Genomic DNA, 22,149 nt, shown 5'->3' on the forward strand with positions numbered 1-22,149 from the left:
CCACGCCGCTCCCACGCCGCTTCCACCCCGCTCCCACCCCGTTCCCACCCCGCTCCCACCCCGTTCCCACCCCGCCCCTACCCCGCTCCCACCCCGCTCCCACTCCGCTCCCACTCCGCTCCCACCCTGCTCCCACGCCGCTCCCACCCGGCTCTCACCCTGCTTCCACCCCACTTCCATCCCGCTCCCACCTCCCACCTGCACACGAGGGTTCACCTACTCTTCTTGTTTTTTGTTTGCCGCGGTGGCGAGATGTTAACTACCTCTCCTGGTATGGAGGAGGTTGTGGGTCTGTTCCCCACCCTGACGCCTGCTGTACATTTGGAGTTTACGTGTCTCTCTCTCTCCCCCTAGTTGCATGTATTTTTCTCCGGGTCCTCCGGTTTTTCCCTCCACATTTAGTTAGTATTTGACTGCTGTAAATTTCCATGTGATAAGCCACTTCGTTGAGCTGTCATTCGTGATAGCCAGGTCGCTTCTGAAAAAGAGCTTCATAGCTCAGTCGGCCTTACCTGGTAAAATAAAAAATAGTTTAATAGTTTAGTTTATACTCTTAAGTTCTTTCGGTAAAGTCATGTAGGTAGAAATAAAAGAAAATAAATCACGACGTTTCGATCGTATTTACTTCAGCAGTTTTTATTTGCTGTCGTTGTCCCACCTGATGACGATTGCTTTTCTTTTATTTCTACCTACGTGACTTTACCGAAAGAACCAAAGAGTGGATTCCTGCAGTCACGAAAGCTTCAAATCAAGATAGTTTAGTTTAGTTTGTTCTGGATGATGGCAAAGAAAATGGCACGCCGCTGAATGTGGAGCGGCAGTGGCTACCTCCCATGTGTGTGCGTGAGCCAGCGCATGCCTCTGTGTTTGATAGTGTATAACGTGTGTGTGTGATTGTTTGTACGTGTGCCTGTTCGCGTGCGTTTTCCCGTGTGTATATATGCCTGTGTGTGTGTGCCTTTGTGCATTTGAGTGTCTCTGTGCACCTGCGTGCATGTATGCCCTTTTGACTGTTCGTGTGCACCTATGCTCGTGTGCCTCTGCCTTTGCGACTGCATGTGTCTATGCCTAGGTGCCTGTGTCTATGTGTGAATGGCGTAAAAGATTGACATTCGATTTAGATATTTTATATTTTTTTGCCAAACTATATCCACTTTTGTTGTTAGCCGAGTATATGTGAATGGCTGTGTGTGGCTTTGTTCCTGCGTGTGCATCTCCGTGTGCCTGCGTGCCTCTGTGTGCAGGTTAAGAACCACATCTGGCTTTTTGTGAACTGCCTGGTGGAGAACCCGACCTTCGACTCCCAGACCAAGGAGAACATGACGCTGCAGCACAAGCGTTTTGGCTCGACGTGCCAACTCTCGGAGAAGTTCACCAAGGCGGTGAGCCCGGCTCGCTCGCTCACTCGCACGCGTGCGCCCGTTTGTGCTTGTGTGTGTGTGTGCTACCCCATGGGAGCGGTAGTGCAGCGGTTAGCGCTGCCCTACGAACTCGGCAGCCCGAGTTTGATTCCCGCTCACAGCCAACACCAGTGACGATTATCTCAAATGAGTACCTGGTGCGGTGTGTAAACATTGCCACTAGGGAGACAAAGGCGGTCTGGGCATGGTGTTGGCCACTCACCCCTTGGTGTGCTGTACCGGCCTCTATAGGTGCTCGCTAACAGCACTTGCCCCAAAAGTCTGTTCAAACTATATGGGGGGTCTTTGTCTTTCTTGTGCTGCCCCTGTGGGGGGTGATGGTGTAACGGTTAGCACGCTGTGCTCCGGATGAGTACCTGGTGCGATGTGTAAACATCGCTACTTAGGGCGGTCGGGCATGTTGCTGACCACCCCACCTCCTCGTGTGCTCTGCTAGCCGTCGTAATGTGCTACTCGCTAACAGCACTTTCTCCAATCGTCTGTTAAGTCTGTAAGTCTGTCTGTTAAGTCTGTAAAGCCTACGTGTTAAATTGAAGGGGGATCTTTGTCTGTTCCACCTCTGCCCTCACCAAGTGGTCGCCAAAGGGGACACATTAGTTGGCTGTCGCATCACTTTCTCTCTGCTACTGCTCTTACTCAGAGCTAGAAATCATTGTTATCTGGAGGTAGGCCGACTTCTAAATAGGTCTCAGAACAACAGTGGCAGATGGATAGACGGGTTGTCTGATAGGGGTCCGTAGACAATGAGGGCATCCTCTTCTATTCGCTCACCGCTGCCGCCGTTCTCGCGTCGTCTTCCACGCAGGCCACCAACTGCGGCATAGTGGAGAGCATCCTGAACTGGGTGAAGTTCAAGGCTCAGACTCAGCTGAACAAGAAGTGCTCCTCGGTGAAGCACTCCAAGCTGCGGGGCATCCCCAAACTGGATGACGCCAACGATGCCGGCGAGTGTCCACCCCCTCACCGCTTACCCCCCCAAACATCTTTGTGTCAGCGGAGAGTGGTTTCTGAGCCGGTCCCGGGGCACCCACGGTGGTGAGATGTTCACTACCTCGCCTGGTGTACGGGAGGTCGTGGGTTCAAACCCGACCCTGACGCCTGCTGTATATTTGGAGTTGGCATGTTCTCCCCGTGAATGTCCATACATTCGAGTGTGTGTGAAAATGTCTGTACGTGAGTGCGAATGTCCGTACGTGCGTGTGTGTGTAAACGTACGCGCGTCTGCGGTCGTCGTTGTGCAGGAGGGCGCAACTCCCAGAGCTGCACGCTCATCCTGACGGAGGGCGACTCGGCCAAGACTCTGGCCGTGTCGGGGCTGAGTGTGGTTGGGCGCGACCGCTACGGAGTCTTCCCCCTGCGCGGCAAGATGCTCAACGTCCGCGAAGCGTCGCACAAACAGGTTCTGCTCGATCGCTCGTTCCCATGGAACTCTCGCTCCAGAGACTGGTCCACTCCGTTGTAAACACTCTCAGTTCTCTCGTCTCTCTCTGTCTCTCCTCCTGTGATTTACCTTCTACGCTGGGAATCTCTTGTGTTTGTTCCCACGAGACCTTTGCCCGTGACCTCGTTCATTCATTCGTCACGCGTCGTCAGCGAAGGACCGTTGCGTCAAAACATTTGACCTCTCGCGACGACATTTTCTTAAATTTCTCTTGCTGCCATACACCGGCGTCTCGAATGATTTGTTTTGATCCACGTATCACAGGGGTGGGGCGCTTTGAGAGTCGCGGTCCTCATTTCGAACGTTGACCGCCAACCAACGTGCGCACAATTTTCTTTGAGACGGGGAGACGTGTCCACCAAGTGACGGCAGTATCTCTCGTTTTTTCTTTCTCAGATCATGGAGAACCAGGAGATCAACAGCATCATCAAGATCATGGGCCTGCAGTACAAGAAGAGCTACGAGGACGCCGAGTCCCTGCGCTCGCTCCGCTACGGCAAGCTCATGATCATGACCGATCAGGTGAGCTGCCACCAGGGGTCGGGCGCTCGCCGGTTGCACTCGGCGGACACTCGGCCCAACGTCGAAACGCTAGAGAGGTTCAAAGTTGAAACTGAAGAGTTGAAGAGTTTGAGCTCTTTACCTGGCCGGGTGTCTCATCGGCAGAGTGAGTGGCTCGCGTTCGAAAGGTCACGAGTTCCTGGCTTGAGGGAGGTTGACTCATCCCATCCTCGTCTCTGGGGTCGATAGAATAGGTACCACTTTGTGGGGAAGTCGACAGCGGTTAGCCTGTGGTTAGACTCACCTCCGTCACAGGAACGTGGAATTTCCCCCCCCCCTCACCCGCTGACTGGGGTGTGAACAGAAGATGCTCCGTGTGAGCAGGAAGTCGCTCTTGGCTCGTTGGCGCAGAGGCAGACGGCCTTTTTTTCTTTCTCGCCATCTAGGACCAGGACGGCTCCCACATCAAGGGGCTCCTCATCAACTTCATTCATCACAACTGGCCCTCGCTGCTCAAGCACCACTTCCTGGAGGAGTTCATCACGCCGCTGGTCAAGGTAGGTGGGTGCGCGACGTTTGTGTCACGTTAAAACAAGTTGGGAAGTGATCGCGTGGACGCGTGGGTTATTGTTGTCCTTGTAATATTTGCGCGCGTTCGGGGCACTCGCTTCAATGCCTTGGCAGCTCAAAGCGCCTTCAGTCACATTTCATAGAAACGTAAATCAACATTTATAACAGGCAGCTCATAAAAAGCCAGATGTGGTTCTTCACCTGCAAACAGAGGCACACAGGCACACGTAGATGCACACGCAGGAACAGTCACACACAGCCGTTCGCACATACACACATGCAAAGGTACATAGGCATAGACACACGAAGTTGGCGCGGGACTGAGTAAAAGGACTATTAACCCTTTTTCTTCCGTTTCCATACATCATGATGTAGAGTACATCATGGGAATAAAATTGGAAGACAAACTGAAATAAAATAACTTAATTGGCACCGAGGCTTCCACAAGGCCATGCGGGAAGGCGTTTGGGGCACAGTTTGGTGCCAGCTATCGTAGAGTGCGGTTGTGTCTTTACAGTTCTCTGCGGTGAGTACAGTGTCTTTGAAAAACTGCGCTACTACACCTCTCTAAATAAATTTAACGCCGAACCGCTCGCGCGTTCCAACATTCATCGGTGAACGGGTACACCCACACCCTGCAACTTGCAGACATCTCGGAATGGGCGAGGGTTAAACAACAACAATAATAATCATCAGACCTTTGTGAATTGACCGAGCCACCCGGCCCCACTCGTTCGCTCGGTCTCCCACCGCCACCTCTCCTTCCCCACCGCCCCCCCCCCCCCCCCCCTGAAACGCAGGTGTCCAAAAACAAGCAGGAGCTGCCCTTCTACAGCCTGCCCGAGTTCGAGGAGTGGAAGAAGGGCTCGGAGCTCAACAAGACCTGGAGAGTGAAGTACTACAAAGGTCTGAAGGCCTCGCTGCCACCCCGCTAGACTCGTTCTCACGCTGTGTACATTATTAGGCATTATATACAGTCGGACTCTCGATTATCCGCGTGTGCGGTTTATCCCATTTGTGGATTAACCGCGTACCTGAGATTTTTATGTAGATTAATAACTCGTGGATTTTCCACTAAGCACCAAATTTAGAATCTTAAAGTTCTACTTTGTTATTCTTGTAAATGTTTATTACAAGTCACGTGCTTAAACCGAACAAATTTGTTTCTACGGTTAAACCGAAATCCGCGTGATCGCCTCTACGAAACAATAGTTGCATATGTTTACAACAGTGTGCGGAGTTTGATTGATGTTTATTGGCGTGGCTCTGTCCACTTGGTGGACCAAGTCTTCTATGCAGGAGCAGGAAAGTGTTATCACTGAGCACGCGCATCGATCGATCATGAGGATTCATTCTAAATTGTGCTTCGGTTTGAGTTTAATTTACGAAACTGTGTGGTGGCAGAGACACTTAAACATAATTTCTACCTATATTCGTGTTTTCTTGGAGATCAAGCGGAAAATAATTTTGGATTATCCTTGATTTTGAATTATCCGCGGCCGTCCTCCCCGTGATTAGCGCGAATAATGGAGAGTTTTACTGTGTATAATGTTTTAAACGTGGCACACCACGCGTGGAAATGTGCAGAAAGAGTCAGGGGTGTAACAATGCATGGGGAAATAGAGAACGAAACGAATGGGGAAGGAAAAGGAGGCCGGGAAGGAATTCCCCAAGACGGACAAAGAGGAGAAGGGCACGGCTCAAGATGAGCAGCAGGGAGAGTGAAGGAGCAGCGTGTGGGTGCAGGAAGGCGAGTAGGAGGGGAAGGTGGAATGACCGAGCCAAGATATCTGGGATGGATGATGATGAGAGGGGAGGAATGAGAGGGAGAAGAGAGAAGGACGGAGCGAGTAAACGTGAGCTGCGGCGTGTTGCTTCGACGGGGCGGTGGGGAGAGGGGAGGGATTGAGAGTTGGGGGGTCCCCACACAGACAGAAGTTGTGTGATTTACAGGCGGCTTGAGCTGACTATAAGAGATGTACTTAAGATGCTTGTTTACCCAGGAAGAACTCTCAAACAACTTTCAGGAGGGTCCTGCCAAACATTCACAGGAGAGGGTAACGAATCTGAGTGTTTCACAATTAAGCATTTTGTGATTTTTTTTTCTTCGGATTTTGGCCAAATTGGACTGTGATGCTGGCACACAATGGCGTATTCTTTGTGGAGAAAAAAACACCAGATCTATCATGTCAGCAGCGAAGTAGACGGCGCTTCATATCTCACTGATAATGCACCCGCAGTATTAACCAGGTCGGACTTCCAGATTCGAACCGTGAGCCTCTGCAGCAAGCGGTGAATGCGCGGTTCTGGCTCTCAGTATCATTGTGGCAACGGCCATTATAAACCACCATTGTGCCCCCCCCCCCCCCCCCCCGCCAGGTCTGGGCACGAGCACGGCGAAGGAGGCGAAGGAATATTTTGCGGAGATGGAGCGGCACCGCATCCCCTTCCGCTACATCGGCACCGAGGACGACAACGCCATCACTCTGGTGCGACCCTCACTCGGCTGCTCGCTCGCTCACTCGCTAGCTCAGACGCTTGCTCATTCACTCACCTGCTCGCCCACTTATTAGCTTCCTTATCCACTTGCTTGCTCACTTTTTTATGTGCCTATCTACTCGATCACTCACCCACTGATTTGTTCACTTACTCACACGAACGCTCACACACTCGCTTGCTCCCTCGTTAACTCATTCACTCACTCGCCCGCACACTCTCTCCTACTCATTAGCTCCTAATTTTGCTCACTCGCTCTCCCCTCGCTCGCTTGCTCGCTCGCTTACTAGTTGGTAAGAGCGATCCTTGAAGTACAATTCAAATTTATAATACCAGAAAACAGTGATGGTGGGCAGCTCTTGTATCGTTGATAACTCAACACGTATATCATGTTTCGGGAAAAATGGCCATACATTTACGTGCTATGAAAAAGGGGTATTACCCAAAACGTTGCCTCTTTCATACATTTTCTTTTTTTAAGTATTGTTGATGAATGTGTAAAGTTTTTTGTAATAATTTACTTGTGCACCACCATGCAGCAGGCACCCTCACCCTCACCAGTTAATTTCTTGAACTCTTAGAGATAGCTGTCCACTTTATAACTCTGGGATTTGGCAGAAGGAAGGAAGCAATGGCGAGGTGTGGAGGCGTCAATAATTAAAATGATTATCAAAAAGAATCTGTCCAGGAGAGGCACACGGAGTCCCAGGACTCAGTGCGACATTAGGTGTTTATCTGAAGATGTTTTTGGGCGATTGTGTTTATGCGCATGGGGAGGAAACCGGAGCACCCGGAGAAAACTCCACGCATGCTCATGAGGGGAGTGCGGGGTGGGGGCGGCGGGGGGCAGCACGCCACCCTGGTACGCATGGACATAGATGGATGGGGACTGGTCGACGCTCTTGGCTGTGGTGACCTCTTGAACTTAACCGCCGGAATGGCACTTCGCTGTGATTCGCTGTCTTGGCTCTTTTTGTCCCCCACTTTCCCCCCCCCCCACCACCGTAGGCGTTCAGCAAGAAGAAAGTCGACGACCGTAAAGAGTGGCTCACCAACTGGATGGAGGATCGCAGGCAGAGGCGGTTGCACGGGCTGCCCGAGGTGGGGACGGGCGAATGTTCGTGTCAATTTTCTCAAGTTGATCTTGTTGAACAGCCAGGGCTGAGAACTCGAGATACCGGGATGAGAGTGATGACCTGGGTCAACAAGAGAATTACAAAAGAATAAGAAGCGGATTATTAAATGGAGTACAGCGACGAAGCCAGGCAGAATCAGCACAAGAGCGAGCTGTGTTGCTTTGGGCAAAAAAAAAAAATTAGAAAATTTTGCACAGACCCAAATAGTTGTCAAATCAAAGTTAAATATTTTATTCCATGCAGTGCAAAGTCAGCTCAAGCAGATTATTAATTAACTGGTCACAGAATTTTTACAAAATTAAGTTACGGAAACATTAAACGGATACAAGGTGACGATTTGGCTTTCTTTGGTCTGGCACTGGTGAGACTAGGCCCTAAAGAAGACTTTGGTGTAGGCCAATCAGTTTCAAAGACAATGCATATGTAGTGACTAATTTGGAGATGATGAAACCTGGAGGCACTTATTTATTAACGAGCACCATCGGGGTTAACACATTTAATATTTAGTCCGTCTATTGTCGGCGACGCTACTTAGTTAGAACAGTTGGTGGGCTGTCTGACTGGCGGCGCCCCGAGATGGTAAAGATGGAGACGACGACGAGAAGGACGCTGAAGACGACGAGAAGGACGCTGAAGATGACGAGAAGGACGGTGACGACGACGAGAAGGACGCTGAAGACGACGAGAAGGACGGTGAAGACGACGAGAAGGACGGTGAAGACGACGAGAAGGACGGTGACGACGACGAGAAGGACGGTGAAGACGACGAGAAGGACGGTGAAGACGATGAGAAGGACGGTGAAGATGACGAGAAGGACGCTGAAGACGACGAGAAGGACGGTGAAGACGACGAGAAGGACGGTGACGACGACGAGAAGGACGGTGAAGACGATGAGAAGGACGGTGAAGATGACGAGAAGGACGGTGAAGACGACGAGAAGGACGGTGACGACGACGAGAAGGACGGTGAAGATGACGAGAAGGACGGTGAAGACGACGAGAAGGACGGTGACGACGACGAGAAGGACGGTGAAGATGACGAGAAGGACGGTGAAGATGACGAGAAGGACGGTGAAGATGACGAGAAGGACGGTGACGACGACGAGAAGGACGGTGAAGACGACGAGAAGGACGGTGAAGACGACGAGAAGGACGGTGACGACGACGAGAAGGACGGTGAAGACGACGAGAAGGACGGTGAAGACGACGAGAAGGACGGTGACGACGACGAGAAGGACGGTGAAGACGACGAGAAGGACGGTGAAGACGATGAGAAGGACGGTGAAGACGATGAGAAGGACGGTGAAGACGACGAGAAGGACGGTGAAGATGACGAGAAGGACGGTGAAGACGACGAGAAGGACGACGACGACGACGAGAAGGACGGTGAAGATGACGAGAAGGACGGTGAAGACGACGAGAAGGACGGTGACGACGACGAGAAGGACGGTGAAGACGACGAGAAGGACGGTGAAGACGACGAGAAGGACGGTGACGACGACGAGAAGGACGGTGACGACGACGAGAAGGACGGTGACGACGACGAGAAGGACGGTGAAGACGACGAGAAGGACGGTGAAGACGACGAGAAGGACGGTGAAGATGACGAGAAGGACGGTGAAGATGACGAGAAGGACGGTGACGACGACGAGAAGGACGGTGAAGATGACGAGAAGGACGGTGAAGACGACGAGAAGGACGGTGACGACGACGAGAAGGACGGTGAAGACGACGAGAAGGACGGTGAAGACGACGAGAAGGACGGTGACGACGACGAGAAGGACGGTGACGACGACGAGAAGGACGGTGACGACGACGAGAAGGACGGTGAAGACGACGAGAAGGACGGTGAAGACGACGAGAAGGACGGTGAAGATGACGAGAAGGACTGTGAAGACGACGAGAAGGACGGTGACGACGACGAGAAGGACGGTGACGACGACGAGAAGGACGGTGACGACGACGAGAAGGACGGTGAAGATGACGAGAAGGACGGTGACGACGACGAGAAGGACGGTGACGACGACGAGAAGGACGGTGAAGATGACGAGAAGGACGGTGACGACGACGAGAAGGACGCTGACGATGGACTTGAGCAGCACGACGGGGATCCCACTCCAACAACAGCCCCGAGGTCCCCACAGGGGCCCCTCTTACGCTGTCAACGTGGCCTCGCTCCGCCCCGGCCACGTCCCCGTTCTGGAACCTACCAGCGGGTTCCTGGTGGGCCCCTTCTGTGACCTTTCCTCGAGATCCCCCCTCTCGTCTCTCTCCTGGCCTGCTGACGTCAGAACTGCCGTACGCCGCAGATCCCCTTTTCAGCCAGCAGCCGGCGCTATGCCAGGACACATTATCAGAGCATGTTTGTTTGCATGTTCAACACCGGTACGTGTGGTTCATGCAGTACTTGATTCCTTACTAAATGTCTCTTGGTGATTGAACATCTTAACACCTCGTGTTGTATTGCCACAAAGGGGAAAACCTATTCTTATTTTGTTCAGAGGGTTACTGTTGTTCTTGTATGCCAACAGACACAGATATATACGATGTGAAATGCAAATGCAGGTGAAATGTTACCATTGTAAGAATTAACGAATTGGCATAAAACTGTCATTTAATTTTGGAGGGAAACCAAGGATATTGTTTAAAGCGACGGAACTCCGGGTGTCTGGGGGGCATTCATTTGAGAACGATCCCCACCGCGTGACCGTGTCGCGCAGCAATTCCTGTACGGCAAGGAGACCAAGTACCTGACCTACAACGACTTCATCAACAAGGAGCTCATCCTCTTCTCCAACTCCGACAACGAGCGCTCCATCCCTTCGCTGGTTGACGGTGCGTGGCTGTGGGCCTTCAGCGGGTGGGGGCGTGGGGTGGCACCTTGGTCTACAACAACAACAATCGCCACTAAGTGGCGGTGACATCACCACGGCGCTTGTGCCAGGCTAGGTGCACTTTAAGGCTCTGTGTGTCGAACGCCCGCTACCAGGAGGTCACGGGACCGACCCAGGTGCCATGGATTGACTGACTGAGATGACTGGCTGATGCACCACCTGTGCCCCCTACTGTGCCAACGTGGTCCACACACGCACGCACACTGGCACCAGTTGGCCTGTCGCTGCATGTGCACCGCGTATTTAATTGTAGTCCTATTGCCTCAAATCAACAAGGGGAGTTGAACCGATTGAAGACCCGCCCTTCCTGTTTAGGCCCCACCCTTTCCTGTCTCGGCCACGACTTTCGTGAGTGATAGCCAAGTCGCTTCTGAAAAAGAGCTACCAAAGCTCAGGGGGCCTAACCTGGTAAGTTTAATAATAGTTTAGTTCCAAGTAGTTTTGTTTTCATGGTGTGCCTCTACCCCGACCCCCATCTCCACCCCGTGCAGGGTTGAAGCCCGGGCAGAGGAAGGTCCTCTTCACCTGCTTCAAGCGCAACGACAAGCGCGAGGTGAAGGTGGCGCAGCTCGCCGGCTCTGTGGCCGAGATGTCGGCTTACCACCACGGAGAGGTGAGCCGTGGGAGACACATTAAAGGCGGAACAACCTCCCCCTGCCCCGCTCCTCCCTCCTCCTCCTGTCACACCCCGACTCTTATTTCCCCTGCAGGTCTGGGACTACCTCTCCCTTCTTCCCTTACCACCCCTTCCCTCCCCCAGATGAAAGCACATTGGCTCCCCGACGCGATTCCTTTGTGTGAAAGAGGCGATAGATGTCTAGCACCCCCGACACCCGCGGTTAAATTCCCCTGTCTTATATCGACTGGCCGCGTCGGGTTTGAGGGCCCTCAAGTTTGTCCCAGTCTGGTTTTTCGGTCACCTAAAGCGTTGTTACGGGCCTATGTTGTTGTTTCATAAAATCCTAATTTAAAAATAAAAAAACGGAACAACCTTTGCAGGTTCTTGGTAACAGGAACGTGGAATTGCCAACATTCCCTCCGGCGGCTGCCAGCAGAGGCGGGCGCTCGCGTGGCCGTTTCACTGCTATCTGACGTGGGCCGACGTTGTTCTCCCCCTCCGCGTTTTGTCGTCTTTGGCAGCAATCGCTGATGATGACCATCATCAACCTGGCGCAAAACTTCGTGGGCAGCAACAACGTGAACCTGCTGCAGCCCATCGGGCAGTTCGGCACTCGTCTCCACGGTGGCAAGGACGCCGCCAGCCCCCGTTACATCTTCACCATGCTCAGGTGACCGCCACGGCCGTCAGCGCTCTCCCCGCCCTCTCCTGCCAACGTCTCCACCACTCCCACCACTCCTCCCTCTGCTGCCTCTCTCTCTTCACTCTCACCACTTCCACTCCTGCCTCCTTCTCTGCTTCCACCACTCTCTCTCTCTCCACTGCCACCATTCCCTCTCTCTCCACTCTCATCATTGTCTGCCTCTCCACTCCCACCATTTCCTCTCTCTACTCTCACCACTCCCTCTGCTGCCCCTCTCTCTCCATTCTCATTGCTTACACTCCTGCCTCTCACTCTGCTTCCACCACCCTCTCTCTCCACTCTCCCCATTTCCTCTCTCTCTACTCTCGCCACTCCTTCTCTTGCCTCTCTCTGTCTCTACTCCCACCACTCCCTCTGTATGTGTTGTATGTCTGACACTTGTATGTGTTGTGTGTAATTTGCGTTATAAGTTTACTCAATTGGATTTACGAAGCTCATGGTCCACCCTAAACCGCATCCACTGCACAAACCATGACAAAATTAAAAACTCTCAAGTAGTGTGGGACTGTGGTCATCCAGAACGGGGACCGTACAACGTGTACCTACGCGACGCCCCAATCCACAAATTTTGAAAGAGACATCACAGCGATTCACTACTTTGCTGCTTCTTATGCGGTCGTCTGGATTGATCACCTGAATGTGAAATTGTGGTTGCCGTGCGTGGTACATCAGCCGTACGAAAAAATAAGATCTGGCTTAACAAAATTTAACTTGACTAATAGCTCCTGGATCTGTTGAGTCTTGTGTGTGACACATTCGGCGTGTGTTACAAGCGTCAAGGAGCATAAACCAATCACGCGAACTCCGGCCACCCTCGCAGCTGCAGCAGCTTTTGGCTGGCCAGCGAACAAAGACGGTCGCTGCATCGTGCGCTTTCAGATGCGCCTTGGCGGCCGTCTGGAATGCTCTTCCTTCCGATATTAGGAAGCCACTGGAGCTATGCACTTTTAGATTATCTATATTGAAAATAATTTCTTTACAACTGCTTTTTGTGTTTAGTTATGTTGTCATTTCCCCACACCTCCGATTATCGCGGTTGGCTACATCGTAACCGCCGCCGCTTCCGCCACCGGTTCTCCTGCCGCCCCCCCCACAGCCCGCTGGCACGCATGCTGTACCCGGCCGTGGACGACAACCTGCTGCGCTTCCTGTGGGATGACAACCAGCGCGTGGAGCCCGAGTGGTATTGCCCCATCATCCCGCTGGTGCTGGTGAACGGCGCCGACGGCATCGGCACGGGCTGGGCCTCGAGGATCCTCAACTACGACACGCGGGAGATCGTCAACAACATCCGGCGCATGCTCGACGGGGAGGAACCCCTGCTCATGGTGAGGACGGCGTGTTTGTTTCTTCTTTTCTCTCACCGGTGCAACCGAGCTGCGCCGGGGCCACCGCCCAGTCAGCGGTTGCTTGTAAAACTACCAGCGATGTGAGGCCACCGGTGTTGTGAGGCCACCGGTGTTGTGAGACCACCGGCGTTGTGAGACCGCCGAACCTGAGCCGTGCTGCTGACGCGCACGTAGGTGACGGGGGGGACGCAGTGTGTTTGAGTTGGGACTGACTGAAGTCGCAGGCGATGGATGCTCTGGGTCAGAAAAAATGTGCCAGTGGGAAAGGAGTCTCTCACTTTGTTCTCCGGAGTGTTCTGATCGGCCACTCCTCTATCAACCAGCCCGCCTCCCAGCCCCACGCACTCCTTCCACTCGTCTCTGTCTTAAGCAAATCTCAACCGCTCGGTCCCACCTCAATGGCTCACCCAGCGAGTGAGGAGTGGTACTGCCTCAGTGAATAAGTGAGTGGTACGGCCCCGGTGAGTGAATGGTACTGCCTCAGTGAATAAGTGAGGGGTACTGGTGAAGGTGCCACGCCGGCCTTAACGAGCACTCACTGCGTGTATTTTCCTACACTGCGCCGGCGCATTCGTCAGTCTCCACCACACTTTCTCCCGCATGCACAGAGCCACAAAAAAACATTTTCCTGCGGGCACTCGAGACCGTTATCCACGGGCACCCGTGGGCCCCGTGGTGTATCGAGAAGGACCCCGCCCTGCTTTTGGCCACGTCACTTTCATCTCTCGCTTTGTGTCTGCTAACGACAGGGTCCCAGGTACAAGAACTTCAAGGGCACCATCGATGAACTGGGGCCCAACCAGTTCCTGATGAGCGGGGAGGTGGCCGTGCTGGACTCCACCACGGTGGAGATCACGGAGCTTCCTGTGCGCACTTGGACACAGGTAACGCACACCTGGGACGCGAGTACATTGCACCTGGGCAAGAGGGTATAGGGATGCTTATACATAGGTGCAGGGATACTTGGACACGCACCTGAACTTGAGTACGGACGCCTATATAATAGGTGTAGAACATTCAATACACAGGTACAAACACTCTGATAACACTTGGACATTTGGACGTAGGTACACATATCTGGACGCAGGTACCCATATACTCAGGCACAGGTGCACACACACACAAAGGTACAGACACCTGGGCATAGGTACCACATTGTGGGGAAGTCAACAGTTGTTTTTGTCCTATGGATAGACTCACCCCCCGCAGAGGGGAATGTGCAATTTCCACCACTGGCTCTTGCAGGGCTGTAAACAGATGAGCACCAATGCCTGAATCAATGCTCATTTGAGCAGGAGAGCGCTCTGACTTCTATTGACATTGTAATGCGAACTCCAATGGTAAGGTCACTCAATGCCGTCACACGTTGGCGGAGACGGCTGCGGCCCCCCCTGAGTGGTGCGTTTGTTTACCGCTGTACACGCTCAACCGCTCGCCCCCTGTGTCTCCCTCTGCCCTGCTCCCCCCCCCCCCCACCACGTGCAGGCATACAAGGAGACGGTGCTGGAGCCCATGCTGACGGGCACAGACAAGACGCCGCCGCTGATCTCCGACTACAAGGAGTACCACACAGACACCACCGTCAAGTTCACGATCAGGATGAGCGAGGAGAAGCTCGCGCAGGCCGAAGCCACCGGGCTCCACAAGGTCTTCAAGCTGCAGAGCTCAGCCACCTGCAACTCCATGGTGCGTGCCGGGACCGGCGGCGCTGGCGGCGGTGGTGGCGGTGCTGCTGCTGCTGCTAGGCAACTTGGCGTTGATGGGCAGTGATGGATAGTGGTTGGCGGTGATGGATAGTGATGGGCAGTGATGGATAGTGATGGGCAGTGATGGATAGTGATGGGTGGTGGTGCTGCTGCTAGGCAACGTGACAGTGATGGGCAGTGATGGATAGTAATGGGCAGTGATGGATAGGATGGGTGGTGGTGCTGCTGCTAGGCAACGTGACAGTGATGGGCAGTGATGGATAGTGATGGGCAGTGATGGATAGTGGTTGGCAGTGATGGATAGTGATGGGTGGGGCTGCTGCTGCTGCTAGGCAACTTGACAGTGATGGGCAGTGATGGATAGTGATGGGCAGTGACGGATAGTGATGGGCAGTGATGGATAGTGATGGGTGGTGCTGCTGCTAGGCAACTTGACAGTGATGGGCAGTGATGGATAGTGATGGGCAGTGATGGATAGTGATTGGCGATGATGGATAGTGATGGGTGGTGATGGATAGTGATGGGTGGGGCTGCTGCTGCTAGGCAACTTGACAGTGATGGGCAGTGATGGATAGTGATGGGCAGTGATGGATAGTGATGGGCAGTGATGGATAGTGATGGGCAGTGATGGATAGTAATGGGCAGTGATGGATAGGATGGGTGGTGGTGCTGCTGCTAGGTAACGTGACAGTGATGGGCAGTGATGGATAGTGATGGGCGGTCGACACGTGTCGACAAACGTGTTTACACACGTGTTTACACGTGTTGACGCCGTTCGACACACGTGTTTACACGTGTCACCGCGCGCAGGTTCTCTTCGACCACATGGGCTGCCTGCGGAAGTACGAGTCCGTGGCCGACATCCTGCGCGAGTTCTATGAGCTGCGCATCAAGTACTACAGCCTGCGCAAGGAGTGGCTGGAGGGCATGCTCCACGCCGAGTCCTCCAAGCTCAACAACCAGGCGCGCTTCATCCTCGAGAAGATCGAGGGCAAGATCACCATCGGTGAGCTCATAACGAAACAAAAAAACGCGGCTAGTTTTTTCTTACCAGGTAAGGTCCCACTGAGCTATGTAGCTCTTTATTTCAGAAGCGGCCTTGGCCATCACAAATGATGGCCCAATGAAGTGGCTCATCATCATCAAGTGGACATTTATAGCAGCCAAATACTCTAAACACGTAATGCGGAGGGGAAAAAACCGGAGGACCAGGAGAAAATGCTATGCGACCACGGGGATAGAGAGACACACGCAAACTTCAAATATACAACAAACGTCAGGGTCGGGATCGAACCCACGACCAGCTGGGGTTGTTGCCAAGAGGGCAAATGCGATGCGATACAAAACGCCGTCTGCGGTTCCTCCTTCCTGGCACCTCCTGAGTCGTTCTCTCTATCTCCTCGAGAGCGAGTGGATACCGTGCTGCGGCGGCGGTGGCGGCGGCGTCACGTCATTGTTCATGTTTTCTGAAATTAATTGCAACTGTGCTATGATTAGTCAAATTGATCGTGACGCAACATTTTTTTGGCCTTTCGTTTGTTTTCCCTTCTCCCTGCACCTTCGATAAGCACGGTTTGGCTACGTGCGGTGCTGAAGAAGTTCAACATACACACATACAATTGTGCTATGATCAGTCTAAAAATGATCTGCCTGAGCCAACTTAATCTTCAAGGACTACATTATTGAACATTGATTTATGTTTGTCCAATAATTTAGAATTTTGATGTCCCAATACGGTCAACGTTGCGAATGAGACACCTCCTGGCCTCTTTGAGCTCTCGCCTGATTAAACAGAATCAACTGGTAACTTGAACTCACTCACTCATTGTCTCACTCAAATCAATTGCCCACTAATTCACCATCTCACCCACCCACCCACTCGGTCACTCGCTCAGTCACCCGCTCATTCACTCCGCCGTCTCGTATATTAACAGACTCGAGTTTTAGTGATCAAAGTCACTCTTGAAAGTGAGACTCTCCTCCTGGTCTCTTTGCTTTGGGGTGAAACAACATAAACGTTCAACTTTTATTTTGCGTGATTTAAACGTGTAAAATGATCTGTCTCGTCCCAACCCCCCCCCCTCCCAACTTGCAGAAAACAAACCAAAGAAAGATCTCATCCAGATGTTGCTGAAGCGCGGCTACGACTCGGACCCCATCAAGAACTGGAAAGACGCCCAGGAGAAGGTGCGGAGTTTAGACGCGAGCTGGGCGTGTGTGCGTTGTGTGTCTGTGTTTACGTGCATGCGTGTGTCTTGCTAACAGAACTTGCCCAAACAGTCTGTTGAGGCGATATGGGGGAGCGGTGGTGTGCTAGTGGCTAGCGCGCCGCGCTATTAACCCGGCAACCCAGTTAATATGTGACCGCTGCCTTTTTCATTGCTCCCGCTCTGACCGCCCCCTTGTAACGTTCTGACCCCGTGCCCCCCACTGGACATCTGTGACAAAGAGCTTCATAGCTCATCGGATTCCACCTCCAGTCTAAATAAATATTCTGATTCTGATAAAGATTCTGATTCTGACCACCCCTTTTCTGATCCATCCTCCTTCCTCGCCACGCAGGCTGTGGACGGCGGCGGCGGTGGGGGTGGTGCTGAGAGCGACAGCGACGCCTCTGACGCGGCTGGAGGCACTGGCCCCAACTTCAATTACATCCTCAACATGCCGCTGTGGAGCCTGTCGCGTGAGCGCAAGGACGAGCTCGTGAAGCAGCGTGACATCAAGGTGCCTACCGCCCACCACCCACCACCCCCCCCCTCGTCCACTGGCCACCACCGTCTCACCCACCACCCCCCCCGTCCACCACCCACCACCCACCACCCCCCCGTCCACTGGCCACCACCGTCCCACCCACCACCCACCACCCACCACCCCCCCCCCGTCCACCACCCACCACCCCCCCGTCCACTGCCCACAGCCCACCACCCATCGCCCACCACTGTCCCATCTACCGCCCACTGCCACCACCGCTGCTAGAGTTGCCCCCCTGGGCTCATCGTCGAATCAGATCGTCCGTCCATTCGACATCGGCGTCGTTCGTACAGCACAGGGCAATCACGTGGGGGCCATGCCACCACCCTGGTAAAATTTCTCGCCGGATATTTTCTATTCTATTTGAGAAGATGACGCTTGATGGGTAGCCAGCAGGCCACAGTGAGAGGTATGATGGATGTGGTGCGCCGGGTGCGAGCTTGATACATTCGGGAGCGGGAGTGTCAGCGTTACGGGACGTGGTCGTGTCTACGGGAAGCATCTCCCATTGCTGAAACTAAAACAGTTTTTTATTTCACCAGGTAAGGTCCACTGAGCTGTGTATAGCATACCTGTCAACCCATATGGTTTACCCGTATTCCTGTACAGGGAAATTGCGTTTTCTGGTCCATACGGCCACTGACAGAGCCAGTGGGGGGGGGGGGGTGTGGGGTGGCACGTGCCCCTCCCAATGATCCGATCGAAATTCCTAATTTCCCTAATTTCCATCACATCATTGGGGTTTATTAGTAATAAATCGGCATTTTGCGACCCCCCCACTGCCACTGTGTAGCATATTATTATGTGCCAGGGACTCTATGAGATGATAGGACAATAGTCTGAGTCCATAATTGGCAATAAGTAACAGCAAAGCGGTTATAAGTGACTCGCAGAATTGTGCGCAGTTGCGTTTACAGTCCACGACTTCCCTGAAGGCATCAACACCTTCAGCGAGCGCGATGCCGATCACACAACGCGGTTCGAATTCGACCCTCGATCGATGGCTGCGCCATCGCCGCACACGCGTCGAATAAAAAGCAAGGGACAAGTCCTTACTCACTAACAACTCCTTACTTACTAACAACTCCTCTATCATTTTTCATTGCTGGAGGGGTTGCCCCCCCTACCTGAAAATCCTGGCTCCGCCATTGCATACCGCATACAGCTGTTTCAATACGGGCAACATTTTAAAAATAATTTTCGTCTGTTTGTGTTTCTCCCTTGTGGTGGGACTTTGTAGGATGAACGTTGAGAATTATAAGGGGCACGGGGTGACCGATAAGGTCTGAATTGGTCTGTAATAAGGTAGGCACTGATAAGGGCTTGACATGTACGATATAGCTCTTTGTCAAAAGTGACCTGGCTATCACAAATTACAGCTCAACGAAGTGGATTCTCATCATCATCCTCCCGTGGAAATGAATAGCAGCAGCCAAATACCGTAAACTCTGTGCTGCTTCAGGCCAAGGAGCTGTTGGAGCTGAAGAGGAAGAGTCCCTCGGAGCTGTGGAAGGAGGACCTGGCCACCTTCGTGGAGGAGCTGGACGTGAGTGGAGGCGCGGTCTTCAAAGTCACTGCCAAAATAGCGGCAGCAACTAGCACCAACAGCTCGGACTGGAAGTGACGCACCCGCTTCAGCATTAACCCTGATTTGTAGCGTAAAGCAGGTGCTGCCGTGGTGTAACGGTCATCACACTGGACTAGAGTTTGCCTTCCTTTCTCTTGATATGACAGTTTTCTTTAGGTTCTGCGGTATCCTTTCGGCATTGATCCATTCACGGAAACGGCCAAAAACTCTCAATGCAGGACTCTTCCGGAAACGAGTCTTGAGACTCAAGTGAGGCTTGGCCTGGGGAAAGGACATCATCACTATCGTAATTATTTATCAGATAAACTAACAACTAAACTTTTTTATTTTACCAGGTAAGGCCCACTGAACTATATACCTGTTTTTAGACGCGACCTGGCCACAAATGATAGCTCAACGAAGTGGCTTATCACGTGAAAATTAATAGCTGCCAAATACTCTAAACGCATGTTTCTAAATATGGAGGGAAAAACTGGAGGACCCTGAGAAAAATCCAAGCGACCACGGGGAAATAGACTCGCAAACTCCAAATATACAGCAGTTATCAAGGTTGGGGATCAAACCCCTGACCTCCTGCTTACCCAGCGAGGTACTTCATATCTCGCCACTGCGGTGCCCCCATTGTGACGTTGTTCACTACGGCTTGGGGATCGTAGTCGTCATCGCTCCGAGATGCCCTCTTCAAATAATTGCTCGTGCCGCGCTTTCGCCCTCCTCCCACTGCCCGCCGTCCTCCCTTGCTCCTGCCCTCCCCTGCACCCCCCTCGCTCCGTGGGCGACAGCGAGTGGAGGCCCAGGAGCGCGAGGACGAGGTGAGCGGCATGTCCACCAAGGCCGTCAAGGGCAAGGTGGGCAAGCCCAAGATGAAGCGCCTGCAGCTGGAGGAGACGCAGCCGTCCCCGCACGGCCGCCGCGTCGTGCCGCAGGTCACGCTCGCCATGAAGGCCGAGGCCAGCAAGAAGTTGGGCCGCAAGAAGGTCAAGGTGAGGGCTTCACTCCTGCACCACCCGCGCTTTCGCGCCGCACTGGTTCTTCCGAGTGGTAAGCCGGTGGTCGTCAACGTTGTTGGTAGGGCGCCCCCCCACCCACCAATCAAGACCACTGGTCCCTGGCACCCCACCCAACCCACCGCCCGCCACCCCCTACCCACTCCCAAAACTAAATTGACTAAGGCCACAATGCACAGAGAGGTCCAGAGAGACAAAAGAGTGAATCACAATAGTTGGAGTCTGCGCTGCAATAGACATCATGAGGACCCTGGTCATGGAGACACTTTGTGGACATTTTTGTGTTTGGCAGACGGAGGGCGTCGATGGAACGCCGGTCAAGATGGAACCTGGCGAGGACGGTGGCGGCGTCGGCGGCGAAGACTCCGAGTCCCGGCCGCTGGTCCGGCGCACTGCCAAGCGGGCTCCCAAAGCGGACAAGTCCGAGCCCGGTTTGTTTCCCTTCGCGCTCTTTCCGCTGCGATCCTACTCGACCGCTAGCCGCGGCTCGCTCGCCCGGCTAGCGAGCGCTGCCGCCATGCCGGTGGGGCCGTGCCGCCGGGCACCGCCATTCGGGACGAGTGGCGTGGCCCTGGTGCCACCGCGGCGATGCCTGCACCTGGCACACGCGGCTTTGTCGGCGATCAAAGTGGCGGTGCGCTGAGAACTGTGGTGGTGGTGGTGGCCGATGGCTTAAACCCAGAATCACACGAAGTTCCGGTATGGCATTATGAATTCTCCGAGCAGTCAGGAAATACACCGTGTGCAATTCGCATACACTGTGTGTGTGTGTTAAGTTGCTTGATGTCTAAGTAACTTATGGCTGTCATTATCTCAAGTTGATACTTAAGGCCTGCCGCATACTGTGGTAATGTGTATTCATGTACATGTTTATCTCCATGGGATTCTTAGCCAGATGTGCAGAGCCTTACCCGCTCAGTCTGTCCGAAACGTGGCGAGGTTTCATTAAATTAAAGGCGCTATATTTATTTATTTGTAAGCGTGCATTCTTGTACAAAGCAATAGGGTACTACTGTCGCACTGAATGGTTATGCGAAGAATTGTATCGGCATAATTGGCCATCCTCTTTATCGACTGTTGGATAAGGTTTTACATTCACCCATGAGGCTGTCTTCCTCTTGCGTGCCTGTCGTGGCAATAAAGGATGTTTACTCTCAGTCTTTGCTGTCCTGGTCTCTGGTGCTCATGAAGGGAACAAGAAAAAGAGGCTTCTTGTTAAACTAGAGCGGCGAAGTGTCACGGCGTTGTTAACCTTCCGCAGCGAAGCAGGCGTTGCATATTGTTAGGGTTCATACCAATCTCTGTAACTAGCGGTGACCGCGCTACCACTGTGTGTGTGTACGCGTGCGGTGTGCGTACATACGGTGTGTGTACGCGTGCAGTGTTTGTACGCTGTGCGTGTGGTGTGTGTGTGTGTGGTGTGTGAGTGCGCATGCGGTGTGTGAGTGTATGCGTGTGCGGTGAGTGTTTGTGTGGTGTGTGTGCTTGCATGCGGTGTGTGGGTGTGTATGCGGTGTGTGAGTGTGTATGCGGTGTGTGAGTGTGCATGCGGTGTGTGAGTGTGTGTGTGGTGTGTGAGTGTGTGTGCGGTGTGTGAGTGTGTATGCGGTGTGTGAGTGCGGTGTGTGAGTGTGTATGCGGTGTGTGGGTGTGCGTGCGGTGTGTGAGTGTGCGTGCGGCGTGTGGGTGTGTATGCGGTGTGTGGGTGTGTATGCGGTGTGTGGGTGTGTATGCGGTGTGTGGGTGTGTATGCGGTCTGTGAGTGTGCATGCGGTGTGTGGGTGTGTATGCGGTGTGTGGGTGTGTATGCGGTGTGTGAGTGTGCGTGCGGTGTGTGAGTGTGCGTGTGGTGTGTGGGTGTGTATGCGGTGTGTGAGGGTGCGTGCGGTGTGTGGGTGTGTATGCGGTGTGTGAGTGTGCATGCGGTGTGTGGGTGTGTATGCGGTGTGTGGGTGTGTATGCGGTGT

General features: G+C 53.2%; 1 protein-coding gene across 1 annotated transcript in view; it reads left to right on the forward strand.

Moving 5' to 3' along the window:
* LOC133358282 (DNA topoisomerase 2-beta-like) overlaps positions 1-22,149 on the forward strand; it is a 49,917-nt gene that overhangs the window by 17,096 nt on the left and 10,672 nt on the right. Inside the window, exons 11-30 of the mRNA XM_061576519.1 lie at positions 1,245-1,382; positions 2,227-2,365; positions 2,663-2,820; positions 3,259-3,384; positions 3,810-3,920; positions 4,734-4,839; positions 6,313-6,422; positions 7,438-7,530; positions 10,286-10,400; positions 10,951-11,072; positions 11,600-11,748; positions 12,878-13,109; positions 13,880-14,014; positions 14,616-14,816; positions 15,647-15,842; positions 16,932-17,023; positions 17,399-17,560; positions 19,050-19,133; positions 19,958-20,158; positions 20,475-20,613. Of these exons, the coding sequence (XP_061432503.1) occupies positions 1,245-1,382; positions 2,227-2,365; positions 2,663-2,820; positions 3,259-3,384; positions 3,810-3,920; positions 4,734-4,839; positions 6,313-6,422; positions 7,438-7,530; positions 10,286-10,400; positions 10,951-11,072; positions 11,600-11,748; positions 12,878-13,109; positions 13,880-14,014; positions 14,616-14,816; positions 15,647-15,842; positions 16,932-17,023; positions 17,399-17,560; positions 19,050-19,133; positions 19,958-20,158; positions 20,475-20,613 (2,809 nt within the window). The remainder of the gene's footprint in view (positions 1-1,244; positions 1,383-2,226; positions 2,366-2,662; positions 2,821-3,258; positions 3,385-3,809; positions 3,921-4,733; positions 4,840-6,312; positions 6,423-7,437; positions 7,531-10,285; positions 10,401-10,950; positions 11,073-11,599; positions 11,749-12,877; positions 13,110-13,879; positions 14,015-14,615; positions 14,817-15,646; positions 15,843-16,931; positions 17,024-17,398; positions 17,561-19,049; positions 19,134-19,957; positions 20,159-20,474; positions 20,614-22,149) is intronic.

This window comes from Lethenteron reissneri, chromosome 61 (assembly GCF_015708825.2).
Source record: "Lethenteron reissneri isolate LAM-NWPU_2019-01 chromosome 61, ASM1570882v1, whole genome shotgun sequence".
Taxonomy (NCBI): domain Eukaryota; kingdom Metazoa; phylum Chordata; class Hyperoartia; order Petromyzontiformes; family Petromyzontidae; genus Lethenteron; species Lethenteron reissneri.